Source organism: Orcinus orca, chromosome 2 (assembly GCF_937001465.1).
Source record: "Orcinus orca chromosome 2, mOrcOrc1.1, whole genome shotgun sequence".
NCBI classification, from domain to species: Eukaryota; Metazoa; Chordata; class Mammalia; order Artiodactyla; family Delphinidae; genus Orcinus; species Orcinus orca.
This window is the reverse complement of record NC_064560.1, coordinates 91,276,257-91,301,302: the sequence shown is the minus strand read 5'-3', so window position 1 is coordinate 91,301,302 and position 25,046 is coordinate 91,276,257. Positions and strand designations below refer to the sequence as shown.

The 25,046-nt window shown below is 39.5% G+C and overlaps 1 protein-coding gene across 13 annotated transcripts in view; it reads left to right on the top strand.

Annotated features, from left to right (window-relative positions):
• MAP2K5 (mitogen-activated protein kinase kinase 5) overlaps positions 1-25,046 on the top strand; it is a 267,619-nt gene that overhangs the window by 168,399 nt on the left and 74,174 nt on the right. For 10 of the 13 annotated variants that reach the window (XM_004276229.3, XM_049706937.1, XM_049706936.1 and 7 more), the window contains one exon: positions 19,452-19,481. The exons of the other annotated variants lie outside the window; for them this stretch is intronic. In XM_004276229.3, the coding sequence (XP_004276277.1) occupies positions 19,452-19,481 (30 nt within the window). The remainder of the gene's footprint in view (positions 1-19,451; positions 19,482-25,046) is intronic. 13 annotated transcript variants of the gene reach the window in all.

Below are 25,046 nucleotides of genomic sequence, written 5' to 3'. Positions count from 1 at the left end.
AAGTCCTAAGGGAAGAAATGAAGTGGAGTAGTCCTTTCTGATAAAACAACCTTTGAGCAGAGACTGGAATGGTGTGAGGGGGCCATCAGGCAACAGCAGATACAAAGGTGCTAAGCTGGAGTGTGTTTGGCATGTTTAAGGAAAGCAGAGAGACCCAGGTGACTAGAGTGGAGTTAGAAAGGGAAAACTGGGAAAAAATACAGTCAGAGAGGTAGCCAGGGGCCAGATCATATGCAGCCTTGTAGGCCACGGTAAGGACTTTAGATGTTACTCTGAGAGTAAATGATTTGAGTTATATTTTCAGAGGATGATGGGGTGCTCTGTGGAGCACAGAATATAGAGGGGCAATCATGGAAACAGGGAGATCAGTTAAGATAGGTAGGCAGATAGGTATGTGAGTAGATGGATAGATAGATAGTTGCTTAATAAATAGCACATATTTATATTGCATATTGACATATATGTCTGCCAGTATTTTGCTGGGTGCTAGGGATACAAAGAGTAATAAAAAGAGACTGTCATTTAGGGAGCGAGATTGCCATTGATGTATTTGGGTTTCGTTGATCATGTTCATTTATCCTGGAGGTAAACTATTGAACGGTCTTCAGAATACTGGAGAAAACAGACTTGTTGACACTGTAAGACTGAGGAGGATTAAGGTGTAAGGAACAGTGTGAAAAAGTGTCATCATTGAGTGTGAGACACCTGAATGCCAGAAGGAGCGTGTTGGCTCATGTAGTAAAGTGGAGAGTAGAAAAGGACCACTGGTCAGGAGTGAGGGCCAAGAAGGGTTAGGTGTTTCCCTTCTCACTGCATTTTAAAATGGTTGTTGAGGAGCCAGATGTGAGATCAGAAGGGGGAGGAGATAGCCTTCGAGGATGTAAAGTACAGTCTGATTATGATCATCAGAAAGGGTTGTTGAGCACCTCTTTGTGTGTGATGCTTAACTAAATGCTTTTGAAAGGGACTATGTGATCGTAGTCTCTGTATTCTGGGAGCCTATGATCCACCAGACAGGCAAGTGAGAACAGATGACCAAACACAGGTGGTGGAGTAGGTCTTTAGAGAGAAGAGTAAGGCCCTGGAATGTGTTATATACCAGATTCATTTGGGGTACAAGGCAACAAAAAATATGTGATAGGGAATGGGAGTCGGAGGTTTTGAGTCCATAGATAAGAAATTGTGTGTGATTCAATAATGAAGAGAACCCCAAGGTTCTTTTTTTTAGGAGCAGATGTGATGAGAACATTACCTGAAGAGAGTGGGAAGTTGGTCCAAAAAAGCACTGAAGAGCCAGTTTCTTCTTTGTTTTCACCACAGTGTTCTTGGAACAGATGTGGTAAAACCTGTTTAAAATCACTGTAGATTGAGAGAAGTGTGAATCTCAATAGCATTTTAAAATTCTGAGTAACAAATTGTGTTCTGAAACATAGTCACCATCTTCAAAGAAGAATTGCTTCTCTTCTGTTTATCCTCACTTTTAAAAGTGAAAGGTTCCCTTTCTAGGTACACCCTCCAAAGGGTAGAAAGTTTCATTCATTCAGTAATTACTATTTAAGCACTTACCACGTGCTAAGCCTTGGAGAGTGGAGCACAAAAAGCTGAGAAAAGACTGCCTCTGATAGAGAAGACAGACACCTAAAGCCCTGCGCAGTGTGATAGTGTTGTTAGTAAAGATGTTTATGAAGTACTCTCAGCCACAAAGGTTGGGAGGGTGGCAGGTTTCTCAAAAGAGTTGACAGTTGAGCTGGGTTGTCTTGAAGGGAGTTGCCCCCGGGAGAAAGAAAGAAAAGATGGAGGAGCCCCTCCCACTCCCCAGCACACTCTGGGGTGGATCTTTGTAAACCCTTCAGGAGAGAGCAAGTGTCTAGGTATGCAAGGTCTACCTATTTGTGCGGATACCTTCCTCAAAGCGTCTTGAGTCAATCAGTTTATTCCCCTAGGGTACCAGGTGGTAAAAAAACAAATGGGATAAAAATATAGGAAACCAAGCAAAGGAAGTTTCCTGAAATTACACAAGAATCAGATAGAGACAAAATGGGAACCAGAGTTTTCTATCCCTTCTACCTCTACCTAGCACTCCCCCCACCAAATTCCATAAATTCCATAAAATCCCTGAGGTTTGGTGATGCAAGAGTTAGAAGGCTGCCTTCCTTGCTTTAAACTCCTAAAATACAAGGTTCACCCTTGCTTGCCTTCTTCATACTGCCCCTTCCCTTGTTAATGTGCTGTCATAGTCCCCACGGGGACTCATAACAAGGCCTCTCGCCACACTCTTTCATAAAAGATGATGCTGCGTGCAGCTAAACTGTGCCATTAAAAAAGTCACAGGTACACTTGTGCCTTAAGCAAAGAATCTTTAATATCAGACTATCTCCTTATCCAGGGACGGAACTGCCCCCATCTCCTCTCAATTCTGCATGAAGTGCTGCTTTTCCAGGATTTTGTCAGCTGTATATAGCATTTGGAGTTGGCAGAAGTAACATAAAGATGGAAATACCCCTAAGAAGGGGAAAAATGAGATTATTAAGCTTGACTAGAGCACAGCAGTTTTACTAGATGTAAAGATTTTGGCCCCTTTCTATGTTTTTTGTTTATGGTTTTTAGATCCTTAAATGTGTGGTAGTTCTCCTCATGTGGATTAGTTATAGAATGAAGTAAAGGTCAAAACCCACGTGGAATTAATTGCACTTCTTCCTTGAGCCTTCATGACAAGAATCAGTGTGAAAATGCAAAAAAGTAGAGAAGAAAAAAGAAGCGAGAATCACCAACAAGAGTACAAAATTTCTGAACTAGGACAAACTGGGAAGATTAATCCTGCCCCAGAATATTTGTTTGACTCTTGTAGAAAGCATGCCCTGATTCAGTGGACTGGGTGATGTTTAGGGCTGAATGTGTACATAGTAAGGGCTTGTCTTAACAATTTTGATAATTTTAATTTCTAGGGGTAAGGAGTACCTAAAACATATTAGGGCAGAATTTCTGAATTTCACAGGCTGTGCATTGCTTCTCTCTTCTCCCATGGAACGAATGGCTTGAGGAGAAAGTCCCACTGTTGCTTCTTACTAATTAGTTAATCCATTCATATTCTTGTGTCATTCAAGTCACAACACGAATCTGTGGGAGGGAAGTAAGCAGTATTATTTGGAAAAGCTGGATTTTTAAGTTGGTCCTAATTGGGTCAAAAAAAGAAGTCAACACACGCCCTCCTCTAGCCTTGTGTTTGCAGCGCTCAGGAGGACGCACATACATCTAAAAAGGCACCAGGTCAGTCTTGCAGTGTTCTTGTTCTCACTGAGTATGAGCTCTCCAAGTACATGTTCTGGTTTGTGATTCTCTTTGGCGGGCTATTGTAAACCTTATTAAGGTCGGTGGTGAATAATCTGACAGGCTTTTCCACAGGAGTCAGACTGAAAGCCCTGTCTTTAGCGCATGCATTTTGCTCTTTTCACTTGGGTCCTCGCTCTTTCTGCCTTTGTTTGCCTCCTCTCTCCACCAGTCTCTTGAGTCCAAAGCGTAGAACAATCTGGCTCGATGCGCTTGGTTAATTGGAGTGTCATCTAGTCCTCTGAGACCCCTCTTCAGCGTGATCACTGTTTTACTGAAGTGGTTTGAATGATGTGTTAAATGATGAAAGCAAGGTCTGTGGCTTAGAAAAATGTGTCTAGATAGGTGAGGAACACGTTCAGAGAGTCACACAAGGTCATTGTCATCAAAGTAGCACCATCTTCTAAGGATTTGATGGGTTCTGTTGTTTTGACAGAGTTATTCTTGTGAGCTTCAAAATTACCTTTACCAAGTTAAAAATATTCAAGGAATACTATGCTGTTCACTCTACATGGAATATGATTTTCTTCTTCTCCCCAAGATACAATTTAAATACACATCCTTTATAACACCAACTCTGATCTCTGCAGCTGAAAGTAATTTCTTCTCCTTCTGCCCTTCATCTACATCTTCCTTGTGGCATGTGCGTTTTCCACTTTGTATTTTATTCATTTATAGCTATGTCATAGTTCCTTATGACAGGATTTAAATCTGATTCTCTCATAATCTCCTACACTCTCTAGCACAATTTCACTGCCCTAGTGAGTACTCAAGAAATCTTTGGGGCTCAATTTTTTCATACTTCTGTAATGGTTTTAAAGCAGTTTCTGAAAATAAAGATCAGAGTTAAAGTTTGACGAAGCCTTTACCATAAGTGCTCACAAACATTTGCTGAATAAACGTTTTGCATGTGAAGAAGAATTTTCTGTTTGCCAGAGTATCAGACCTAGATTCAAATTCCACTTCAGCCAGCACACTATAGATCGTTGGATAAATCACTTAATCTCTCGGGGCCTTTAGATGGGAGCTCTGTTTCAGAGCTTCTGGAAAGGGCACAATGAGAAAATTAAGCCATTATCCCCTCTCTTTCAGAGGAATTACTTTTTGAAATGTTTACATATGGTTCAAAAAGCCTCCTAATTTGGTTAAAGCATGGAATGCATGTGTTATCTTCCACTCTCACCTCAAACTCCACTAAAAATTACCGTGAAGGGATTTTTTTTTCTTTTAAGGCTTATTACCATAAAGAAAGGGAAAAGAGGGACTTCGCTGGCGGTCCAGTGGTTAAGACTCTGCGCTTCCAATGCAGGGGGCACAGATTCGATCCCTGGTTGGGGAGCTAGGATCCCACAGGCTGCATGGCGTGGCCAAAAATTTTTTAAAATTTTATTAAAAAAGGGAAGGAGACAACAGCAACCAAATTTTGAATGTGGGAAAGCAGATGGGCAACAGTACACAACTTAGCAGAACCGAGAGTGTTGAAATCCTAAGCCAGCAGTAGAGAAAGAAAGAAGCACCTGATTTCCTTTAAACTACCCAGAAGGCTCAGGAATTGGTGGTCCCAGATATCTGGAACTAGGAGTAGAGGTGGGGCCAGAGAAGAGAATTGTCTTAAAGATGTCTGAGAAACAGTTAAGCTGTTCGACCCACAGGTTCTTTGCCTAACTCAGCATGAGCAGACAGTCACCCCTCCCCAGCCCTAACACAAGACTGAGTAGAGGAGTTTCTCTGAGAATAAAATAAGTGATACCTGGCAGTGTAGAAGGCTGGGTCTCATTACTGAGCACAGAGGCATTAAGTGAAAGTTTAGATTCTAAATGTGGAGACTCCCAGCCATCTTACCACACCCTGTTCCTGGGACACTAGAAGCCAAGATTACTTTTCAGGAAGGATAGTGGAGGAGACTTTCTTTTTTTTTTTAACATCTTTATTGGGGTATAATTGCTTTACAATGGTGTGTTAGTTTCTGCTTTATAACAAAGTGAATCAGTTATACATATACATATGTTCCCATATCTCTTCCCTCTTGCGTCTTGGAGGAGACTTTTCTTTAGGGAAATGTGACCAAGAGGCCTTAAAGATCCAGGCATTGGGAGTTTTCCAGGGAAAGAGTCCAGCGAGATCGTGTTACCTCAGCCTACAGGCTCCACTCACAAGCACAGAGTTACTAGTCAGATTTGTAGTGCCTTACTCTTAGCAAAACATTTGAGGAAGGCTTTTAAGGTAAGAACAGAGACCTAAAATAACTGAAAAAGAAAGCAATTTGGAGGGCTTGGACACTATGCAGGGGAGAAAAATTCAAATGAACTCTAATATTCTCAGAGGGATGGGAGAAAATGTTGCATCTAGGAAACAAGAACAGGCTGCTGTAACAAAGGAACTTTCAGATGACAACAACAAATAGAGTATTAAAAATTAGAGAACCAGGGACTTCCCAGGTGGCGCAGTGGTTGAGAATCTGCCTGCCAATGCCGGGGACACGGGTTTGATCCCTAGTCCAGGAAGATCCCACATGCCACCAAGTAACTAATAAGCCCATGCGCCACAACTACTGAGCCTGCACTCTAGAGCCCGCGAGCCACAACTACTGAAGCCCACGTGCCTAGAGCCTGTGCTTCACAACATGAAGAGCAGCCACTGCAATGAGAAGCCCACGCACTGCAACAAAGAGTAGCCCCCGCTCACCTCAACTAGAGAAAGCCCGCACACAGCAACAAAGACCCAATGCAGCCAAAAAAAAAAAAAAAAATTAGAGAACCAGGTTAGGAAGTCTAACATAAAAAACAGAAGTTTCAGGAAGAATGAACAGAGAAAACAAAGGGGAGGAAATCATCAATAGAAATGTTTCAATTTTAATTTTATAACATGAGAGAAATATTTGTATGTCATTTCAGATGGCCTTCTTCTTAGTGTTTCTACAGAAGAAAAAAAAAACCCCTAACTTTTCTAAATGATGTATGTCAGTGCTTTTGCGCAGAGAAAGTGAGTTTTTGTAGGAGAATAGAAAATTATTGAATTCTCTGTAGACATCTGTAATAGAATTGTCCCAAGGAAAATTTAGGGTAAAATGTACAAATAGTTGGATGTAACTACCTTGTCTTATGGAACTGTGAAAAGCTGTTAACACATCTAATTTTTTTGATTTTACCGTTATACATACTGTTTAATGGATATCAGATAAGACTCATTAGATATCAAGAAAATGCAGTGTGATTTTCTACATTTACAAGCAAACACATAGAGTATAGTGAGCTGTGTAAAATGAAAATAAAAGTATTGAAAAAGTGACATGGATCACCCAGCCCAGTACCTTTGACAGAAGTTTCTGGAGAAGTGTGGTGAAGAGTATGTCATTTTCTTTCTATGATGTATTTTCCGATATTAAGGCTATCATCCTAATCCTTGAACTGTTAAACAGCACACATTTTGCGTTAACCAGAAATGTTGACGCCACCACTTAAAATCAGTGTTATCTTGGCCAAGTCATGTTGCCACTCTGAGTGTCAGCCTCTTATCTGTGGAGCAAAGATAACATTAGAAGTCATTCCTCAAATATTTATTGAACACTTTTTATGTGCCAGATACTTTACTAGGTGCTGGGGACACATTGGTAAATAGGTATGTTTCCTTTCCTTGTTGAACCTACAATGTAATGAAGGAGGCAGAAGATAAACAATAATAGTAAACACCTATTTTTTTGAGAGAAGGCAATTTCAGTATTCTAGGCTTTTTAATAAATACTTTCATCTAACAGTAACAACCCCATTAAATTACTTTGAGAAGTAAGCTTCTCTTTGAAATAACATCTAGGTAGTGGAAGTTTACCAGGTGAAGAGAATTATGGAGCATTACCTAGACTTGGTTCCTGCCTCTAAATATACAGAAGAACCTATTCCCCGCTCTCCCTACGAAAAAAAAAAAAAAAGTTTCCAGAGACACAACTGTCTCTAGTGGATCTACAGCTGCAGCTTTGTTTGCCTTTCTAGCCCCTGGTGATTATGAACCTGGTCTGAGGGGTGAGGGATGGCTCTGGATGCCCTCTAAGCAGCTGCTGTCAGCTTCCCTCGACCATAAAAACTTGGCATTTGGTGTGCACCACTCAAATATTGATTTTTTTCTCCTCTTCCTTTTTATAATTATTGTCAAGAACGTGAGTGGACATTGACTCTTATTATAATATGTTATCTGCTGCTCCATCTAGTGAAATATCTTACCTGTTGATCAGAAGTTTCTGCTGAAAACCATCAGAAGGCTGAAGAATTAAAGCTGAAGGGTCCAAAGACAAAGGAAATTTCAGTGGAAGATTGTATAGGAAAGTGGGTAGAAGTGTGGTTCTGGAATCCTTGTCATGGGCCTCCTTCCCTTCCACTGAAGAATATTGAGGAAAACAGCATGTAACAGTTCCAGTCACTCATTCCTCTTCTCACGCTCCCCTTTCTGTAACTGTCTTAACTTGATTTTTCTCTATTGTCATTTTTTGTCTAAAATTTTATATAACTTATTGCAAAAAGGAGCTGTTAAAATGACCTTTGGCAGATGATGGATCGACTAGTTCAGCCTTTTGCAAGGTCTGTGAAGGGATCCAGCTGTCTCAGATTACCGTGCCTAAATGTGCATTTTCCAAGGTTGTCAGTGATTGCAGTGAATGTGAAACTGGCAGACAAAGTGGAGTGTTTCCCACTGAATGAGGCATTGTTGAGCTTGCTTTGTGCTCAGAGCTATCCTGAACAACCATGAGATTGACAAAACAAGATGGAACAGGTGCTAGCAGTCCCAGCTAAGCATTTTATTATTTTGATGGATTTCAGACTGATTTTAAAGTTTTTCCAAGAGCACATGTCCGAATCGTGTATACACACAAACACACAAAATTTGGACTTTAAAAAAAAGAAAAAAAACATTAAATCAACACAGTCTTGATATGAAGAATAAAGAAATAAAGAGAAGACAAAGCAGGCATTTGACAACCCATATTCCAGTGTTTGAAGGATTGTCAGTGGAGAGGCAAGCTGCTACTTTATGACTGACGGGCTGAGTTTTCTGAAGCTAACAAAAAAACAAAAAGCCCGTGGTTTTCTATTCAGTATAAAGAAGAGTTTTTTAATGGATATATCCCTGCACCCTTCCTACTCAACAGTGCAGTCATCCTTTTAGAGGTAAAAAAAATGCCCACATCCCTAGGGGCATTTAAGTAGTGACTGAATACTTGTCTCAGGTTTGTTTTTTTTTAAGAAATACTTTGTAGAAGAGACAGGTATAAGGTTAGACAAGATGCAGTCATTTATTCATTTAGTCACTTAGCAGATTTTTGTTGAGTGCCCATTATGTGGCAGGCACTGTGCTAGTCACTGGGGACATTGCTAGGAATGAAAGTGACAAAATCCCTGCTTTAATGGAGCCTACATTTTAAAGAAGGGTGCTTGACAATAATAACTTTTTAGACAGAAATAAACAGCACCATATGATAGGAGTAACTGAGTGGTGTCGGGTTACTTTTGAGTTGAGATCTAAAAGATAAAAGGGGCCAGTGTTTTAGTGACATCTGTCAACTCTAAAATTCTGAGTGTGATAATTTGAGGAACCGCTGCTGCTACCTTTGAGATACTGAGCAATAAAAACCACTGCTCATAGAGATCTATCAATACTCAAATCCAGTGACCTGAAATTGGCTTTAAAAATCCTCTCAGGGCTTCCCTGGTGGCGCAGTGGTTGAGAGTCCACCTGCCGATGCAGGGGACACGGGTTCGTGCCCCGGTCTGGGAGGATCCCACATGCCGTGGAGCGGCTGGGCCTGTGAGCCATGGCCCCTGAGCCTGCGCGTCCGGAGCCTGTGCTCCACAACAGGAGAGGCCACAACTGTGAGAGGCCCGCATACCGCAAAAAAAAAAAAAAAAAAAAAAAAAAAATCCTCTCAAAGATCCTACAGACTATTTTCCATACTTTGGTTCTGAACTGAATAATAATAACTTTAACATTTTTTTAGCATTTAATTAGAAAAATCTTTTGCACTCCGTATCTTGTATTTAGAGACTAGAGTGTTTTTTAACTAGAAGAGAGACATTAGAACTTGTTAAATCAGATCCCTTCTCCTACCAGTGAGGAAGCTCGGGTCCAGAGAAGGGAAGGACTGTGCCCACAGGTACAGCATAAGCGATGAGGACTGGCAGCTGGGACCTCTGATGTGCAGTGGAGTGTGCTTTCCTCTGTTCCTTGCTGTTGACATCTCGCTCAGTGTCATTCTAGAAGGGTGACAACACTTTATGTGTACATAACGTTTTACAAAGCCATTTGATATTCATTATCTCATTTAAGCTTCTCCCCACTGTGATGGAAATGACCAAAAAATCAGTAATTTAAGTTACCCAAGATTGTTCCACCAACTTTGATCTATAAGCATCAAAGTTCCTATTTTGCAAATAAGGAAACTGAGATCCAGAGAAATTAAAGGACTTTTCCAGAAAGGTTAGGTGACTAGACCAGGGAGCTGCAGTTAAATGTCTGACTCTGGATGAAAGTCTGCTTCTTCCACTATGCTGTAGAAAAGAAGTAGATCAGTAGTTTGAAAAAAGGAGAGAGAAATGGTAACTGTAAATGGGCAGGAAATCAGATAAAGGGAAAGGCTGGTATATTGTGACTCTGCTCATAGTCAACACTGCTTTTCACAGGATTGCTACCTACACTCTCCCTATAGTCGGTTCAGCTTTACTGTATTTTTTTTAATAGATTAATTAATTAATTTATTTATTTTTTGGCTGCGTTGGCTCTTCGTTGCTGTGCGCGGGCTTCCTCTAGTTGCGGCGAGTGGGGGCCACTCTTTGTTGCGGTGCGCGGGCTTCTCATTGCGGTGGTTTCTCTTTGTTGCCGAGCACGGGCTGTAGGTGTGCGGACCTCAGCAGCTGTGGTTCACGGGCTCTAGAGCACAGGCTCAGCAGTTGTGGTGCACGGGCTTAGTTGCTCCGTGGCACGTGGGATCTCCCCGGACCAGGGCTCAAACCCGTGTCCCCTGCACTGGCAGGTGGATTCCCAACCACTGCGCCACCAGGGAAGCCCAGCTTTACTGTATTTTGAAATGTACAATTGCTGTTGTTTTTCAGAAGCCAAGACCTAGTTTATTTTTTTTTTAGGAAACACAGAAATTAACCTAATCTCCAGTATGTCTGTTATAATAAAGTGGAAGCAGGTAGATGAGAGTTCCATCTAATCAGTAAACATTTATGTAGTGCTGCCTTGTGTTGGCAGTAGGGATACAAACTTTGCCCTCAGGAGCTCCTTGACTAGAAGGGAGAAAGATAAGTAAAAGTGCAGTGGAAAAGCGCATAGGACTGGGCAGATGAGTGGGAGGGCTGACATCAATGTCAAGGATAGCATTTCATTTATCTATTACTCTTAATAAATTATCCAACATTAATAGCTTAAAATAACCATTTATTTTTTTCTCAGGATTCTGTGGGTGGTGAGGGTGTAGTCAGATGGTGGTTAAGAAGGGAAATCCAAGATGACTTCACCTGCATGCATGGAGTCTTGGTGTGGGAATGGCCACTCCATACCTCTCCCTTCCTTTCTTCCCTCCCCCCTCTCTCAGGAGCAGCAACACACAGAGAGGCCAGAAGTGTGAGCATATTACCTGATTATGACTCTCTTGACTTTGAAATGTCTGGAAATACAAGTGTGGCTTAGACTGCGCTCGATAGACTGTACCCCAGCTCTGATGTTTTCTCAGGTACCTGTAGCTACATGACGCCAGTGAGCAGTTTAGAAATGGAGGACACCCCACCAAGCTAGGTCTCTAGGGGCTGTTAATCAGGATTAAAGCCACCCACTGTTAGAGCACACAGGTCAGCATTATACAAACATATTGAAAGAGTGTCATTTCTTAATTCTTACTGTAAAGATTAAAATGGTTATTGAATTAAGCACATGAGATGGATTTGGGGGCAGTTAACTCTAATCTTTTCCCTTTTTGTACCCCTTCAGTCTTTAACAAGAAATAAGCCATCTAAATTAATCATAATGCTGAAGTATGTGAAAGTGATTATTCTAAGCAGTGAAGTATATGTAAGAGGGCCTTACCAGTTAAAACAGTCAGCCCCTAATACTGAAAAGTTTGTGTACTATGTTTATTAAAGTATTGTAGCTTTAATAGTAGAAGTAACCAAGCCATGCAGCACCAAGTTGACCAAGCTCTAGGAGACATCACCATCAGGGCGTACATCATAATCAACAAATGCTCAACATTAGCCTACTGCAAAATACTATTTCTGGTGTCGTGGAGAGCATATGAAAGTTTATGACTTAGAGTTTGCCCTTAAACAAGTGAAATTTACCGGCATTAGAGGTACGAGAAGATAGTTACCAGGTGGGATGTGATACACTGCCCAGTGAATGGTATGAACAGGGAGGGTATGGAATTTGTCCTCACAATTGTTTTCTGGGACTAACTCCCAACAGAAGAGGAGGAATAATTTGAAACAAACTCTGAAAGGATAGGTAGCTTGGAGTCATCTATTCATCCATTACACTATCTCAGATTCCACCTAGGAAAACCACCCTTAGTATTGCATTTTGAGTTGTTCAAAATTTGAAGAACATTTATTTTTCTATTAGAAAAGTAAAATGTCTGCTTTCATCCATCATGACTGAACTTTCTCTCTCTTTAATTCAGAGTCTCTCACTGAATTTCCTCTCAAGGCACAGAACACCATCAAAAGAGACCTTTGCAGTTGTTTCTAAGTGACTTTTAGAAATTCAGTTATATACCCAGATATTATTTAATTAGCATTGCTCTGAGTGAAGCTACTGATGGAAATCAACTTGAAACACTTAGAGTGTCTTCAAAGCTACAAAAGTGGGTCTATTTAAATGGAGAGTTGGGGGGGGGTTCCATTTTTTTTTTATCAATTAACTGCCTCATATTTACTATGGCCTAGTTGAAGTTATATATTGCATTTAAACCACAGTGTTCCACTAAAAAATTATTCAGAGTTTTTGATCTAATACAGTATAGACACACAGATTGATATATACACACACACATACAAACACACGCACACACATACACACACATATATGCATACATATACATATATATGCATAAACACACACAAATTCTTTTTTAAAGAGAAAAAAGAAAATGATGCAAGTGAAATAGCATTATGGGAGAGGAAGGAGAATTATGTTTTTTAGGACAGCAGGGTTAGAAAGACCAAGCAACATTTAAAGATTCAAAACAATAGCATTTAGCGTGAAATCTACTTTTTATCATCCTTACCCAGCCATCAGAATGAAGAAAGACAGTGTCCAGCTGTAGCAGTAGTTTGGTAGCAGGAGAATTAGAAGTAAAGGTACTAACGCCTGAGGGGTGGGTCATGAATTAATAATTGCTATGTGGCGGATGAGCCCCGTCAGAAGAGCTGAAAATGAGGAAGTTGCCTTGCAGAGCGCTATCAATCACTCAGTGACCATAACTTCCAGTAATTAGTGTATTTTATGGGCCTTTGCTTCAGTGGCTCGAAAGCACATATGCTCCAGTCACAGCTAAACTTTACCAGAGTAATATTCCAGGATGATTTATCCTCTTGCTGCACTGGGATATAACCCTATATTAGGTGAAGATTGTGAACTAAGCTGCAATAAAGTGTAAGTTTAGGTACAGTTTGCCCAGGTTGAGACCTCAATGTATCATGCTTTTCAGCGTGCATGGTTAGACTACAGCAAGCAATCATTCTTAACAGTAAAACAAATAAAGCAATTAAAGGAACAGCATTAGGATATTGTACTTGTGAATTACTGTTGCCCTGGCCCCATTTAAGTGTCCACTGTAATAAACCCATTTCTAATTTAAAAAGAGAAAAAAAAACCCACTGTATTAGAAACATTTATTTGTGATGCTATCTTTTCTCCATTATTATTAGTAATCTGTGGGATAGAATGCAGGACCTTCTGAATGATGGATAAATGTTTGATTTATTTCTTTGCGCTACTGTGCTTGGGATCTTTAAGTTAAAATAAATTTACTTTTTATTAATGGACTCTAGTGAGGATGAATAGTTCTTTTTAAAATATTGGGACCTGTTAAGAAGCACTCCTGGTGGGAAACTCACATTTAGGCTCTTTGTACACAAAGAAAATGTTGTGAGCTCTCCAGAGCACTTGGCACCTTTTGAACAGGCGTCGTGAGTTATTTGCCGTGGTTCATTCACCCTCTGCACTAGAAGTCTCCGGGGCCTTTGCAGACAGGGGCCTTTGCCATTGCCAAAACATCTGTAGAGCCCAGAGTTACCAGTAATTTAACAAGCTTTGCCACCAACCTACAGTATGACCTTGGGCAAATTAATTAAGCTTCTTGTGCCTCCATTGGGCCATAATTCTGTTTGTGTTAAAGAAATCCTTGGAGTTATAGGAAAGCATTATGTGAAAAGAAGTATAAATTGAATAGGGAAAGCATATGCATGGTTCCACTGAATTCTTTTTAGGGTGAAATGTTTCTACACTACTTTTAATGATGGTTGTTCTTGAATTTCCTTAAATAGACACTGGTGATAAGCTGATTTCACCAAGCATGGGTGGGAAGGTGTACACAGTTTGATGCTTTTGTTATATTTAATATTCCGTCTTTAATTTGCAATGTAATATAATGTCACACAAGTTAAAACAATAATAGTAAAACAAACTAATTGTCTTTAATTAAAGTGAATTAGGTTTTGATTTTAATATATTTGATGTAGTGAAAACTGATAATGTGGAGGGTCCCAAAGGTTATTAGGGCATATTTCTGTTGGGCCTGATGGTGTTAGTAATAACCCTCTTCCTCATAGTTCTAGACATGAACAAATATGCCACTTCATCCGTCTCTGTTACTCGCACTTATGCCCCTCTGCAGGGGTTGCACATTCCACAAGTTATCAGCTAATGGCGTTATACATTAAAAATTGAAGCTTTCCTCACTCCGAGGCCTTTCAAGTCTTTGTTCTTAAGCCCAAGACACTTCAGAGTGCAGCTGCAAACTATAGGCAGAAGATTAAATTAATTTGTAACTTTTTTTGGTACTGCATTACTAAATCCTCCACATTTAATTGAAACCCTACTTCAAGATGCTTTGTGTTTCTGTGTTCTTTGTTGTCAATTTAACCTCCAAAGCACTTTAACACTGGTAAATTGCTGTTATATCCTTTGGATTGTTTTTAAACCATACAGTAAGAGGACAGTGAAATTGATACACGGGAAGAAAAGAAAAATCTTAGGGTAGATTTTGAGGTATTTAGTATTTATTATGGTCCTTCGCTAGCATAGTTTCAGATGATTTAAACTCTCTCTCTAGGACTGTGTAAATTGGTCTTGGGATGAAATCTCACCTAGGGAATTTTATGTAATCCAGTAGTTAAGTCTGATTTTTTAAAGTTTCCCTGTGTCTGAATGTCCCAAAGTGGCTGCTGCATTTCTGTAAAATAAAGGTTTAACTGCAGTGCACAATCTAAATGCAAAATCCTTCGATGGAAATTTAATTGTGTAAAATGTGCACAAGGGTAATTAAGAACAAATTTTAGAACATTTCAGACTATAAAGTCCTCCTTCAACTAGATCACTGGCTATATTGAAAATGCTTATTTTCAATTTGCAGTTTTGCTGAGAAACATAGAATATGTCTAAATTAAGAATTTATAAAATCCAGTGCTCTTCAGTATAACTGTAAATTTAAAGCTACTCCCACATTGTTGATATTCTAAGTTGGTCAGTTGATCACCAAAAACATATCCTGAGTTTGTGTCCTGCACTTGCTTTCTGGTTACAATGTATGTCTTCTCTTTATCATTTATGACTTCATGACAATAATTATTCTTATTACCAACAGAAGCCATTTTTGTTGCTTTGTAAATAAACATCTTCTACCCTTTTTGTTAAAATACAAAGGTTTCTATCACGCATTTGTTATGTATTTGGCAATTGTTATAATCACACTCACACATATATTGGTTATTTAAATGATAAAGTCCAACCTATTCAGATACTGCTAACTCAAGAGTATTTCATAGATTATGGTTGGACAAATCAAAGATCAATAAGATAACACTGAGGAGCAGTCCTAGTTTTACAGTGAAAGGTTAGTGGTTTACTGTTATTTAAGTGTACTCCCAACTGGTAAGTGTTTTTAGAGCATTCTTTTTCTGCCTTTTGCATAGTAAATCTCCCACCACGAACAGAGTATTTAGCACTTTGCTGAATCTTATGTATTTAGAATTAAAATGCACTTTTTTATTTAACATTAAATAGAATCCTCTCCCTCCCTCATCTCTACCTCCACTTCCCCAAAATAAATAAAGCTTTTCCAAATCTTTTACAATGTGAGCCGCTCCCCTGCTGGGAATGAAAAGGATGTTAGAGTCATTTGATGAATTGCTGGCGCTTCTGTGCGCCCACATTTTTCAATATACGTTTTTTTAAACTGGACTTAAGCTGCCTAAATTTAAATGCTTCTTTTGTAAAGATGATAAAGAGGGCAAAGACTTCCATTGGCTAAGCCCTAATCTGTTTGCTTTGTTGTGATTCTTTTTTTTTTCTTCTTTAACCTATTTATAAATCTACATCTACATACAAAGGTCATTGGTTGGCTGAACTTAAACCATTTTACTCAGTAAATTTAATTAAGAAAATACAGTGCAACTCATAAGCAAATGAGTTTTTTCCTAGTTTTAAACCAAACCACCCTCTTGAGTGCTGATTGCCTTGCCCGACCCCTGGTGATACAGAAACAGGCAAAATTAAAAAGGACATTAAAGCTTCATTAAATCTGAAACACATTTAGTACAGTGACATATCTGCAGGCCATTTCAGAGAAGATTACATACTCTCTTTTGTAAGTTTCCTAATTTATAATACCTTGACAATAAAAACTAGGGAAATGCAAGTAGATTAATAGACCAGTAAGGGTAAAAGATACAGAATGGCCCCAGGTCCATCTGTCTCTGAAATATTCACTCATAGCATATGTACTCCCTCTTCCCCATAAGGGTTCAGTGTTTATTTTGACTTTTGGCAGCCTCAGCCATATCTGCTAAGAGCCCTTTTCCTTTTTTACCTTCTCCTAATTGAACTTGATAAAAAGGTTCTAGGGCTTAGCTATATATTTCCTTCTGTTTGGCCACCAGACAAATAGTGTAGAATATAAACATTGCAGCTGCATTAAACCTGAAAGGGCAGAGACATACATGGAAGGCAGCTCCCTCTCCCAGGGCCTTAAAATGCCTGCTTGTGGTGCCAGCCTTATAGTACCGCTGCCAGTTTTCACTACTGCGGGATTGGAATCCTTGGCTTGCCTTGCCACTGGAGCAGCCCAGTGGTGACACTGTGGGAGAGGAAATGATGTTGTGCGTCTCTGGTCAAGAACAGGGGACCATTCTCTGCCCTCAGATTGAAAAGAGGTCAGACCTGCAAGATGCCTTAGAAACAGTCCTCACAGGAATGTAGTTGACAAGTAAGACTGAGCTTCCACAGGATATCAGGAAAGTGCACATGAGTAAAGCCAGTTCCAAGAATGTTGAGGTCACTAGTTCAAGCATTGCCACCTGTTCCCAAGCAGGCTGGTACAGAGATGCTCCCTGCTGAATTTCCTCTCTGTTCTCTTGATGGAGGTCTCTTACAGAGTAAATGAATATCATCAGCCAGCCTAATTACCTTTTACCAGTTGTGAGAGGGGGCCAAGTAGATGAGTGCACATTCTCAAGTCTGCTGTAGCCTTGCTCTCCATAGAATAGTGATGACTTGGGAATTTGAGGCTTTGTGTTGAAGTGGGAAAAAGTTCACATTTTTCACCTCATTCTACTCTTTTTTTTTTAAAGTCTTCCTTTTATCATTGCTTAGTTCTTTAATCTACAAGAACCAATGGCCAGTGTTGGCACTGGCCAGCTAGTTTAGACCTTAACTGCGTATATGGTGGGCAAGTTTCTTCTGCTGGTAAGCTACGTGGACAGAATTCTTCCATAGGCCCTAATGACATGTTCAACATATACCAGAGTGAATGGTGCAGCACCTGTAGAAGGACTTCAGATAGGATGTTCTAAACGTTTTCTAGTAGTTATTAAGCTGTCAGCTTTTTCAGACGAGAGACCCTCCTCTTGCTACTTTTTCCAAATGAAAGAATGTGTAAAACTCATAATCTGCGGATGGGTGTGATGATAGGTGACAGCTTTTGGTGAGCTGTCACTGCCTGTCAGTTCAGTACAGAATGGTGCAAATGCCTAGCCCACCCATTACTGCCACAAAAGACCATAGTGGCTCTTTCTGAATCAATGTGCACATTCTCATTGGCCAGAAACACACTGTGTTTACAGAATGTAAGTCAAATCAATAGCCTGTTTTGGGTGAGGGTGGAGTGGAGGCAGTGGAGAGCTGAGTCCCTCCCCTTCCTAACTAATAGCAGCATATAGACAACAGACATAATCACACAAAACTGTGAAAGGGAGTTTGATTAACATCCATACTCTCTTTCCTTCACTCTATAGTTGAACAGATTAATGGCATCCACCAAATGAAACAATGATAGTATAACTTTATGTCTTGAAAATCTGAGGATTCTGAGTATACAAGAAATGAGTACAAGGTAACAAATCTTACCACGTATTCATATATAGATATATATATATATGTACACGCACACATATACACACACACACACACACACATCCAAATGAGTGTTGGCCCTTTCCAAGTAGTCACCTTGCATGGTCATATGGTTTATTCCTATTACATTGCTGTTGCTCAAACTGGTTTTAGAACTTTAAAAATTAACCTCAGCATCTTCATGTCTATCCTTATTAAGGAACAAAATATTTTTTCTTTGAATTTGGGTTTTGGTAATACCCATAGGCCGTTCAGACCTTAGTCAACAAATAATTTACATGATCAGAAAACCAGAGGGGTATGATTTTAAGCTCAAGATAAGATGCAGTTCTAATAAAATGAAGTAGTTGTTCTTCTGTGACTTGAAATGATTCTAAACACAGTTCCAAAAGAGGAGTTCAGAAATGTTTGAGCAGTGTCAGTGTCCTTGAGATAAGTGCACAACTTCTCAAGATCTAGAAAAGCAATGTAATATGCTGGAAAGAACCCTGGATTACGTTGCAAGTCTTGGGGTCAGTCCCCAGGCTTCTACTGATTAACTGTGTGGAAACACCTTCAATGGGACTCTGGGGTTCTAATCTGTAAAACAGATTGATGTTTCCTTGGATCCATTCTAGCTTCAAAGTTCCCTGATGTAGTGATTCTACTTTGAAAGTATTTACAAATACCTATAAAGGATTTCAGACCTGACGATGGGCCACATTATGAAGTTGCAAAATTTAGCCACAGTTCTCTTTAAATAAATTATGGTATGTTTGGTAAATTTGATCTTATCGCTTCATATCAATCCTATTCCTGGTTGAATCATTTTGTTTTCACAGGTGAGAATTCAAAGACCAAAATTAAGTGAGTGGCCTAGAAACACATAGCAGTTTACTAATTAAATAAAATTGGAAGCTGTAAGGATTCAGTTACCCAATTTCAGACCTATAGTTCCGACTTCATAGTCTTGAACTGCCACTTTCCCACTAGTAGTAGCTCTTTTCTTCTAAATATGAATGGATGAAAAAAACTAACAAATAAATGAAAATAATGGCACAATGTTCTATTTCACATGGCCCACTCCCCATTTCCTACAGCTCTTCCTATAATACTTATAACTGAAAATTCTACAGAGCTGTGGACTAGGAGCAATTAAGTGTTTCCATTTTTACAGGAGGAAAAGCCAACAGTATCCTATGGTTTTACGTCTCTGTTTAGAAGAAACTGTCGTACACTTGTAAATGTGAATAATGCCCGTACAGCTGACAATATTCCTAAGAGAAACTATGTAAGGGTAGTGTTTAGTTGTTAAAAATAGAATATTTTATCAGGGATACAACATTGTCCAATGTAAATGTTCATTCTATATATAGCTTTCAATGTGATTACAGCAGTAATTTAGTTTGTGCATTTAAGGTTGTGAGCTTTTTATATTTGCTGGATGTAATTCTGAAATTTAGTACTTGTCTGTCTTAAGATCTGCCCTGCATGCAAATCTATAACTAGACAAATATTATTTCCTTTCTCAGCTTGCTCTTGGGAGGTTTCCATATCCTCAGGTAAGATTGTTCATTACTGCCGTTTTCCACTGTGACATTCATTCCTATGTATGAAGTGCAGGGAGCAATTGTGAACATTCGAGCCACATACAAATAAATCTGTCCTGTTAAATTGAAAAGTAATATCTTAAAGGAGTCATTTAGGAGTCTCTATTGACTTTTGATTTTTTTATACTCCAGATTTTTTTCCTCTTTGTTAAAGGTTGAAAGCCATCATTGTGCTCTTCCTTTGTGTGGCACTGGTAATGTTTTTCCTCATCCCAACCCAGTAGCATGTGCTCTTACTGAGGTTGGAAAAGGGGCACAGCCTTTTCTTGATACACTATTTGCGTTTTTGGATTCAATTAGGTATTTGAATTAAAGGATTGAGGTGAAGGGTGAAAATATCTAATCTAAGTCATTATTTTTGCTAAGCAAATAGATGGGCCTCCAATTTTATGTGGCTGTGATTTCGAACATTTTCTTTTTAAAAAATTTGCCCTTCCTATTTACATTTCTAGGAAAATAAAATGTCCATTATGTTACCATTGCTGATAATAATCTCTATAGTAATTTCTTTAAGATTTTTATTATAGAAGGGTGCTAGCACTTAAAATATAAAGCTATTTTGTGGTTTGAAAATGATTCCCCAGTGTGTGTGGGGAAATAAGTGAAATGTCTAGAGGGATGAAAAATGAATGGTTTGACTGTTGGTTGATGCTCCCTGTTTTTCTGGCATCTTGGTCTGTACAGGCCAAAGTGCCCGGAGGCATGTCTGATTTAAAGGTGGTGTTGGTCTCTGCTCTTTAAGCATCTATTAACTTGCTATTATTATGCAAATAAGTGTTGTATTACACATACTAATTTATGCATGGTTAGATTATGCAGATGCATCACAAACATGGTTATTGAATAATAGGATGGAGCTCATTCTCTCTACCGTCTTTATAAGCAGTTTTAAGCAAATTGTCCTGGTACCCATGTGGACATTTAAAGCCCCTTCACACGCTGAAATGTCTCTTTTGTATCCTTTTTCTTTTACAGTTAAAGCCATCAGATAAGTGGAGGAGAAACCATCCAAGTTGTTAGGTTCAAGAGTGTCAGTCTCACTTTTCAAATTTGTAGGATTCTTTGTTTAAACATAATCTTTTCCTTAAAGAGAAGATCCTAAGTGTAATCACTTGGCATGCATGCTCGCATTTAGTGAGATTTTACTGTGTACAGCCTTGCTGCTTAGCTCTAGGTAGCCCATCAAATTAAAATCACATTTTCAGGATTTATAGCTCATTAGAATATTTATCTTGGTAAGCCTCTTATTCTGTCAGTAATTTTTAAACAATTCACTGTTTGGCCAGTGTACGCAATCCCCTCAAATTTTGTAAATGAAGAGAAGAGGTACTATATAACTTCTCTCTCAAACAAGTCTTAATAGAAAACTTGTATAAGCCATCTAAGAAAAAAAAATACCAAAGATTGGGAGTGTAGCTGTATTCTTGAGATTCCTAATGCCTAGAGTATTTAATCAGTGAGATTTGATAAGTGATAAGTCTAAGAAACGATTGCATTTGACAAATGAAGCTTTTGAAAGAGGCTGTCTACCTTTGCAGTATTGTTTTCTGGAATGTTTAAGTATATGTTTACTTGATCAGTCGAGTGGAAGTTGGAAAATTCTAATGTGTTGCACTCCCTAGGTAGCAATCACTGTTATGCCAGAGTGAGGGGAAAACTGTATTCCTTGAATCGTGATAGAATATTGTCACCAAATTGGGACTTTCATTTCAAATAAATAGAAGCAGCTTTGATGCCATCAGGCCTGTTTCCCAGGTCTTTCAACAGAAGTTTGTGCACTTCATTGCTGGAATCATTAATGACTTTTGATGGAGTTGGCATTTATTTTACAGGGTTTGTACTATAGACTGAAGATTGGGAAAGGTTACTTTATAGATTCCTTTTCTACCCTTTTGCCTTCAAATAAAGCACATGAAGGAAAATGTTTATTTTTATAGTATCGCAGGGACTGGATTATGAAATAATACCTTCTCTTTGGCCCGTATTATCTCATTTGAGCCCCTAACCACTCTGTGTGATAGCCTCCCCTCATAAATTGGACAAACAGGATGGTTGATTTGCTCATTGTTGTACTGTAGGTGGTTTGGGGCCATTGAATCCCAAGTGGAATAGGCAGGAGTGAATCACACACTCTCAGGAGTGGAAAGTGATCTCAGACAACATCGAATCAAACCTCTCTACAATATCTCTGAAAAGCAAAGTTGAACACCTCCAGTGATAGGTAACTCACTGGTTTACAAAGCAACCATAGAGTCAAAGCTTTATTTCCCGGGCTGAGGACTGCCTCATCTTAATTATTACCCACTGGTCTGGCCCTTGAACACATGAAAGATTTTCATATAACCTTAAGATCTCACAGTTTTGCATCCCTTATGTACCCAGGGCTGGGTACTCAAAGTCAAATCAGGGAACCAGATCTCAGCTGCCTTCACTAATGGCAAGCTGAGGAGACTGGCCTGTTTGAAAGAACTCTAGACCAGGAGCTAGAAGATAAGGATTAGAACCCAGCTCTAACAAGCTCGGGTCACTGCAGGCCTTAATTCTTGCTTTGGCCTGTTTCCTCATCTCTAAAATGAGCATCCTGATACCTGCCTTTCCTATCTGATTAGAAGTATGCAGATCAAATAAGATTATGGATATGAATTTCTAATCCTCAACCAAAGGTTGCAAGAGGCTGTGCTTGCAACCTGCCAGCTGCAGCTGGAGCAGAGTGTAAAATGAGCAGAAGGGAAAGAGGGGAGGCAAGGCCAGCATACAGACTCGTCCTTCCCCCAGCCCAGCGTCAGTGCTGCTGACAGCGTTGTTAGCAGCGTCTCTTCCTGCCGGTGACACAGTGTGTATGTGGTGGGGATGCAGATAAGGGAGGGGTGTTGGGAAGATAGCAGGGAGAGTCAGTAGCCGGGGACCAACATAAAGGTTAAAGGACTGGATTTTTGTTGAGATAATCATTCTCCATGAACTTCATTGTTTGGGGGGTTGGGTTTTTATCTGTTATTTGAAAACACTGTCTATTTTAGTTTCCTTTAGGCCTTAAAGTTGCGTAGCCTCACTGGCATGCAGTTTAGGGCTCTATGGAAAGAAAGGTTAGGAGCCATTATAGATACACAGTCTTATTACTACAGCTTATAATAGGAGGAACAACGATGTCAGATTCACCTAGCACCTTTCCGACATCCAGCTCCAAAGCACTTGCTGTTATCTGACTCGGGACTGTTATTTCCAGCCTCCAGGTGAGCAGACTGAGTCTCAGAGAGATGAGGCGCCTTGCCTTGGGGATGAATGGGTACAGTTAGATCTAGGGCTTGCAGGCGACTAAACCAAATGACTGGCTCCGTGAACTCTGATTTTGGTTTGCTGTTCAAACCACTGCCCTCCTTCCCACTCAGCCCCACCAAGCCCTTCTCCTGGGTCTCCTTCTCTGCCCTCAGGAGGCCTCCTGTGTAGATGAGAAGGGTTGTGCCATGGAAGATGATGACAAGACCATTCCCTAGAGCCCTTTTGCTTTTCTTACCATGTGTTTAGCAGAGTGACGGATCTGGAGGGACCCAAGAGCTCTCACTGACCCCAGTGCCATTAAACTCTGCGTGCCTGTGAAGGATATTCCGCAATAGCATAATGAAAACTTGTGTTTTTAAACATCTGGTAAGCAGATAGTATCTCAATTTCTTGAACAATTTAGCTTTAATAGTCATCGGGAAAAATGTGCAAGTCCGGACAAGGACTAGAGCTGTGTATAGTTAATCATGTAGATCCAAATCCAGTTGACTTAAAAAACGTGATGGTGGGCAACGGTTTGTTTAACGACACCATAATTTAGGAGAAATGAAAAAGATTGCCTGCTAAAGACTGTCATCCTTCATTCAAACTTTACAACAGTACCCTGCATTAGGATGATAGTAAATCCATTACGGAGACTTCTCAGGGGATGTGCCAGCTCTGGCGTTTGGAAATTGGTAAGCAAGATGCCACAGGAAAACGAAGATAATATAGATACAAATGTATTTAAGGTACTTTTGCATGTGTAAAAATGCTCTTCTTTTGGCTGCATTTCCCGATCTTGGTTAATAAGTTACATCAAAATGACCTGAAGTTAAAAAAAGGAAAAAAATCTGAGCAAATAGTGCCCCTGGTATTGTAAAGCTTTGAATGTTTTCACACCCCATTAATTTATTACTTCTCTTTCTTCATCTTTAAATTTCATTTTTTTTTTCAAAAATTCCGACTCCCTGCTGCTGCAGTGATTTTCATCTTGTTGTTAATTTTCCCTGCTCCATATGGAGCTCCAGACATTTCACCTGGAGGCTGTACTAGATTTTGCTGTAGTGATTGTACTTCCGGAGGCCAAAACTGTCATTTAGGGTTCCTGGTGCATCTGTCTGCGCCAGGCTTTTCACTGGCATGGGAGAGTGTGAATAACAAATTGGATGCACCTGAGATTCAGATGATTAGTGTGTTCTGTGAATCTCCACGACTTGTAAGCAGATAGCTCTGGGGGGCGGGGGTGGGGGAGGCGGGGAGGGCTAAACAGCAACTGGGTGAATCTGTACTCACACCTTACATTTGGGGCTTTGCGAGGGAAGTGCAAATATCCTAGGCAGTCTGAGTGCAGAGAGAGTAACAAATATTTCATCCTGCCTTGTCATTGATTAGAAAAGAGCCTTTAATTTCATTTCACCCCATGTTGTGATTAATTTGCATTCTTTGTCAGAAGTTAATGGAGTTTTTTATGGTTCACTCTGAAATCCTTGAAGACATCAGACTTGATCTGATGTTTATACAACCGCCAGCGGAATTTTTTCGTTTGATTGATGGCAAGCTTGATGTTATTCCAAACGGCTTTTTAAGCTGTTTTTAAGAATTATTTGAATAAAATGGAAGCGAGATATTGTTGTAATGATCAAGATTATCTGTTAAAAATCTGTTTCAAATAAAGAAGGTGATAAGTAGTAAAAAGGATCAAAAATATGAGATATAGTGAATAGTGATGTTATTTGTTAAAATACATAACAATGGCATCCAAATAAATTATTGCAATATATAGAGATCACTTTTATTGAAAAAGCATACCATCATCTGGCCAAATAGAATAATTAAGGCCAAGGCAAAAGGAAAGTCTGCATCTTTGGGATTAAAAATCTTTACTACCAATTGGCATTTCTCATTTATTCTGCCACCTTTTGCCACCAACGTACGAAATAGAGATCTGCTGTGCTTAACTCAAGGAGACAGGGTCTGTCAGGCCTGTTAGCTGAACAAAATGATGACATATTACTTGTCTCAATAAAGACGCATTCTTAAATCCCAATACAAGTTAAACATAAGTGGATAATAGAGGATTTTAAGTGAAAGACATGTATTCTTAATAGTATAATGACTGGCCTTTTTCACAAGACAGTACAGAAATGAAAATATCCTGTTGTTAAAAAGCAAAATACCCCATTTGTTCATGGGTAAGAGAAACATGTGTTCACCCCCCCGTACACTGTATATCAAAGTATGAAGGAAGCTGTAGGCGGC